General features: G+C 37.2%; 1 protein-coding gene across 1 annotated transcript; it reads right to left on the bottom strand.

Annotated features, from left to right (window-relative positions):
- Positions 1-4,054: 4,054 nt before the first annotated feature.
- Positions 4,055-4,987, bottom strand: LOC136174859 (olfactory receptor 4C16-like). The gene has a single exon (XM_065945119.1). The coding sequence runs from the start codon at positions 4,985-4,987 to the stop codon at positions 4,055-4,057; it is 933 nt and encodes a 310-aa protein (XP_065801191.1).
- Positions 4,988-5,633: the final 646 nt, after the last annotated feature.

The following is a 5,633-nucleotide window of genomic DNA, read 5'->3' on the forward strand; positions in this document are numbered from 1 at the left end:
ATTCCCCCTCCCCCTTCCTCCACACCTGATTCCTCTGGGTCTTCCCAGTGCACCAGGCCAGAGCACTTGTCTCATGCATCCCACTTGGGTTGGTGATCTGTTTCACCATAGATAATATACATGCTGTTCTCTCGAAACATCCTGCCCTCGCCTTCGCCCACAGAGTTCAAAAGTCTGTTCTGTACTTCTGTGTCTCTTTTTCTGTTTTGCATATAGGGTTATCGTTACCATCTTTCTAAATCCCATATATATGTGTTAGTATACTGTAAAGTTCTTTATCTTTCTGGCTTACTTCACTCTGTATAATGGGCTCCAGTTTCATCCATCTCATTAGAACTGATTCAAATGAATTCTTTTTAACGGCTGAGTAATATTCCATGGTGTATATGTACCACAGCTTCCTTATCCATTCATCTGCGGATGGGCATCTAGGCTGCTTCCATGTCCTGGCTATTATAAACAGTGCTGCGATGAACATTGGGGTGCACGTGTCTCTTTCAGATCTGGTTTCCTCAGTGTGTATGCCCAGGAGTGGGATTGCTGGGTCATATGGCAGTTCTATTTCCAGTTTTTTAAGAAATCTCCACACTGTTTTCCATAGCGGCTGTACTAGTTTGCATTCCCACCAACAGTGTAAGAGGGTTCCCTTTTCTCCACACCGTCTCCAGCATTTATTGCTTGTAGACATTTGGATAGCAGCCATCCTGACTGGTGTGTAATGGTACCTCACTGTGGTTTTGATTTGCATTTCTCTGATAATGAGTGATGTTGAGCATCTTTTCATGTGTCTGTTAGTCATCTGTATGTCTTCTTTGGAGAAATGCCTGTTTAGTTCTTTGGCCCATTTGTTGATTGGGTCATTTATTTTTCTAGAACTGAGCTTCAGGAGTTGCTTGTATATTTTTGAGATTAATCCTTTGTCTGTTGCTTCATTTGCTATTATTTTCTCCCAATCTGAGGGCTGTCTTTTTACCTTACTTATAGTTTCTTTTGTTGTGCAAAAGCTTTTAAGTTTCATTAGGTCCTGTTTGTTTATTTTTGCTTTTATTTCCAATATTCTGGGAGGTGGGTCATAGAGGATCCTGCTGTGATTCATGTCGGAGTGTGTTTTGTCTATGTTCTCCTCTAGGAGTTTTATAGTTTCTGGTCTTACATTTATATCTTTAATCCATTTTGAGTTTATTTTTGTGTATGGTGTTAGAAAGTGTTCTAGTTTCATTCTTTTACAAGTGGTTGACCAGTTTTCCCAGCACCACTTGTTAAAGAGGTTGTCTTTTTTCCATTGTATATCCTGCCTCCTTTGTCAAAGATAAGGTGTACATAGGTTCACGGATTTATCTCTGGGCTTTCTATTCTGTTCCATTGATCTATATTTCTGTCTTTGTGCCAGTACCATACTGTCTTGATGACTGTAGCTTTGTAGTAGAGCCTGAAGTCAGGCAGGTTGATTCCTCCAGTTCCATTTTTCTTTCTCAAGATTACTTTGGCTATTTGAGGTTTTTTGTATTTCCATACAAATTGTGAAATTATTTGTTCTAGTTCTGTGAAAACTACCATTGGTAGCTTGATAGGGATTGCATTGAATCTATAGATTGCTTTGGGTAGAATAGCCATTTTGACAATATTGATTCTTCCAATCCATGAACACGGTATGTTTCTCCATCTGTTTATGTCCTCTTTGATTTCTTTCATCAGTGTTTTATAGTTTTCTATGCATATGTCTTTTGTTTCTTTAGGTAGATGTACTCCTAAGTATTTTATTCTTTTTGTTGCAATGGTGAATGGTATTTTTTCCTTAATTTCTCTTTCTGTTTTTCATTGTTAGTATATAGGAATGCAAGGGATTTCTGTGTGTTAATTTTATATCCTGCAACTTTACTATATTCATTGATTAGCTCTAGTAATTTTCTGATAGTCTTTAGGATTTTCTATGTAGAGGATCATGTCATCTGCAAACAGCAAGAGTTTCACTTCTTCTTTTCCTATCTGGATTCCTTTTACGTCTTTTTCTGCTCTGATTGCTGTGGCCAAAACTTCCAACACTATGTTGAATAGTAGTGGTGAGAGTGGGCACCCTTGTCTTGTTCCTGATTTCAGGGGAAATGCTTTCACTTTTTCACCATTGAGCGTGATGCTTGCTGTGGGTTTGTCATATATAGTTTTTATTATGTTGAGGTATGTTCCTTCTATCTATTTTAAATATAGCAGCATGTACATGTCAATCCCAAACCCACAGTCTATCCCTCCCCTCCAGCCCTTTTTCCCTGGATTATTATAATTGTGTTCTCTAAGTCTCTGAGTGTTCCTGTTTTATAAATAAGTCTATTTGTATCTTTAAAGATTCTGGCATATAAGCCATATCATATGATATTTGTTTTTCTCTGTCTGACTTACTTTAATTATTATGGTAATCTCAGGTCCAACCTTGTTGCTGTAACTGGCATATTTCATTCTTTTTAACTGCTGGGTAATATCCCACTGTATATATATATATATATATATATATATATACTGTGTCCTGTTTCTCCATTCTCTATTATGACATTTAAGTTGCTTCCAAGTCTTGGCTATTATAAACAGCACTGTGATGAACCTCAGGCTACATGTAACCTTTTGAACCATGGTTTTCTCCTAATGTATATCCAGGATCCGTATGCTGGGTCACACAATATTGAGTTTTCTAAGGAACCTCTATATTGTTCTCCTTAGCTATCGTATCATTTTACATTCACAGCAGCAATGTAGGAGAATTCCCATTTGCCCATACCCTCTCCAGCATTTATCATTTGTAGATGTTTTTATTGATGGCCATTCTGAAAGCTGTGAGGTGATATCTTATTGCAGCTTCAACTTGCATCTCTTTAATACTTAGTAACATTGAGCACTTTAACATGCCTGCTGTCCATTCACATGTCGTCTTTGAAGTGTCTGAAACAGGATTCTTTTCCTTCACTAAAACTGGTGTGTGTGCTACCTATTCATCCCACTAATTCTCCTTTGGAATTTCCAGAAACCAATATACTTTTTCCTGATTCTAGCTTTTCGTTTTCAATTAAGGAAATTCAAAATTCATATATGTGTACATAAACAATTCTTTCTCAAGCATAAATAACTTCTGACTTATCTCATTCAGCATATTCAACATATTAATATTTTGAAATTCACTAACATCAACTGTCTTCACTCTATTTCCAACCTCACATAAATCTACTTATTTTATAATATATGCTATATTTATAATAGTCCCCCATTATTTTTTCAATATCATGATTGGTATGATTGAAGAGAAAACTTAATATTGTCCCCAAATTAGAAGAAATCATATTAGAAGTACAATGTGCATGTGAACTAAGTCACTTCAGTCATGTGAGGAGCACAGTGTAGATTTTATTTAAAATGCTAAACTGAGAAGAAACTTAACAATGTAAACATTCTTAAGACTGAAAAAAACTGACCTCAGAATGTTAACTTTCCATCTGAGAAGGAAGGGTCTGGTAAAACATATGGTAAGAATTTGGAGTGAACAATAAATAATTGAAAGAAAAAAATGCTATATTATATACTGTCTCTTACTACATGAAGCTTCTGCAGTTATTTGAATCTAGTATTAATCGGGGGAAAAAAAGCTAATTGAAGGGCATTGAATAGATATGATGAAAGAGAAGCTTTTAATAAATGTTGAGAAAACAAAAGACATACTAAGTTGTGTATATAAGAATATAGGGCAAGGTTACATAGGGGCAGAGCAGTAGACAGCAAGGGGAAGAAGCACGGGGAACACATTAGATGAAAACCACACAGACATTGCTACCAGGCAAGTGAGAGACATAGAGACGCAGCATCTAAGCTCCTGGGCCTTAGAGGCTGCTTATACCTACTGTCCTCTCGGACTCAACGCTAACGAGTATGTGTGTGCACACTGCTTTTCAGCCTTAAGGGCAGGGGCTGTCACAACCGAAGATAGAATTATACTGACTTCACAATGAGACAAGAATGGTCTCTATGGACTTTTTCTAGGTCAGTTCAAACACTGAATAAATCTTGAAACTTCTATTCATCTTTTGTCACCTGGCATCAGCTTCTTACTCCATAACATCCTCAGGGCATTTTTCACTTCTGCATTCCTCAGAGTATAAATCAGAGGGTTGAACAAAGGTGTCCCAATTGTATAAAACACAGCTATCATCTTATCCATGGAGAAGGTGGTAGCCGGGCGAGTGTATATAAATATGCAAGGACCGAAGAACAAGATGACCACGATGATGTGGGAGATGCAGGTGGAGAGGGCTTTTTTCCTCCCTTCAGCGCCGTGGTTTCTCAGAGAGTGCAAGATGACGGCATAGGATAACACCAGCATGAGAAAACTCACTGTACAGATGGCCCCGCTGTTGGACACCAAGAGGAAGTTGGTTACATAGGTGTCTGTGCAGGCAAGTTTCAACAAAGGCTGCAAGTCACAGAAGTAGTGATCAATTACATTGGGACCGCAGAAAGGCAGACTCAAGACTAGAAAAATCTGAGCTGATGAATGCACGCAGGACCCCAACCAGGTCAGGGACATTAGCACACCACAGACTCGATGACTCATGATGGTCGTGTAGTGTAGAGGCTTACAGATGGCCACATAGCGGTCAACAGCCATAAGGACGAGGATGAGGATCTCTAGGCAGCCAAAGAAATGGAATGTAAAGACTTGGATCATGCACTCACTGAAAGAGATAGTGGCATTCTTCAGAAGGGCATCAGCAATCATCCTAGGGGCTATGGAAGTAGAGAAGCAGGCATCATATACGGATAAGTGGAAAAGGAAGAAATACATTGGACTCCCAAGTGCCCTGCTGACCTTGATGGTCACAATAATCAGTGAGTTACCCAGCAATATCCCCAAGTAGAAAATCAAGAAAATGACAAACACTATTTTCTTCCTAGTAGGATCTTGTGTCAACCCAAGCAGAACAAACTCAGTCACATTATTTTTCAGCTGCATGATTTCATGAAAGAGAAGAGATGAGTGCAAAATGATTAATCTGCAAAAGATAAGGAAATAATTCATAGGATGTTACATGATATTATGAAATATTGCTTTTGGAGGCCATTGTACCTGTGATTTCTTTATGACTCATGTTAACACTTTGTGTGATAATTTTTAATGGTTACTGCAAAGGTTTACTGTGAGTTTCAAATAAGCTTCTGAAAGTAATAATTTCCTATAAAGATTTTCTTTTTAGAAGGCTTTCTAAGTTTGATATCATTATTGATTAAATTTTCCAATTTGTTGAATGTATAATTAAGAAATATGTCTTTGTAATTTTTTTCATTTGTTTGTCATTATCAAAAATTTTATGGTACATATTTGTCATGATATATCACTTGGGATTTAGGATATACATTACTGCCTATGGAGGTTCATGATATAAAGTCACACTACACCTTTAACTCTGTTAAAAACATCATACATAAACACTTATGTATCACATCATTGCTTTACATAGAGATATACAATCATATATGTGTATACATATATTTAATACATTCTACCTCTTCCTTGAAAACTTATTCCAATTATTGTAGCTTGAGCAATGGAACAGGAAATATACCCTTTAAATAATCTGCTGTTATCATCTTGAATGTGA

Source organism: Muntiacus reevesi, chromosome 9 (assembly GCF_963930625.1).
Source record: "Muntiacus reevesi chromosome 9, mMunRee1.1, whole genome shotgun sequence".
NCBI lineage: Eukaryota > Metazoa > Chordata > Mammalia > Artiodactyla > Cervidae > Muntiacus > Muntiacus reevesi.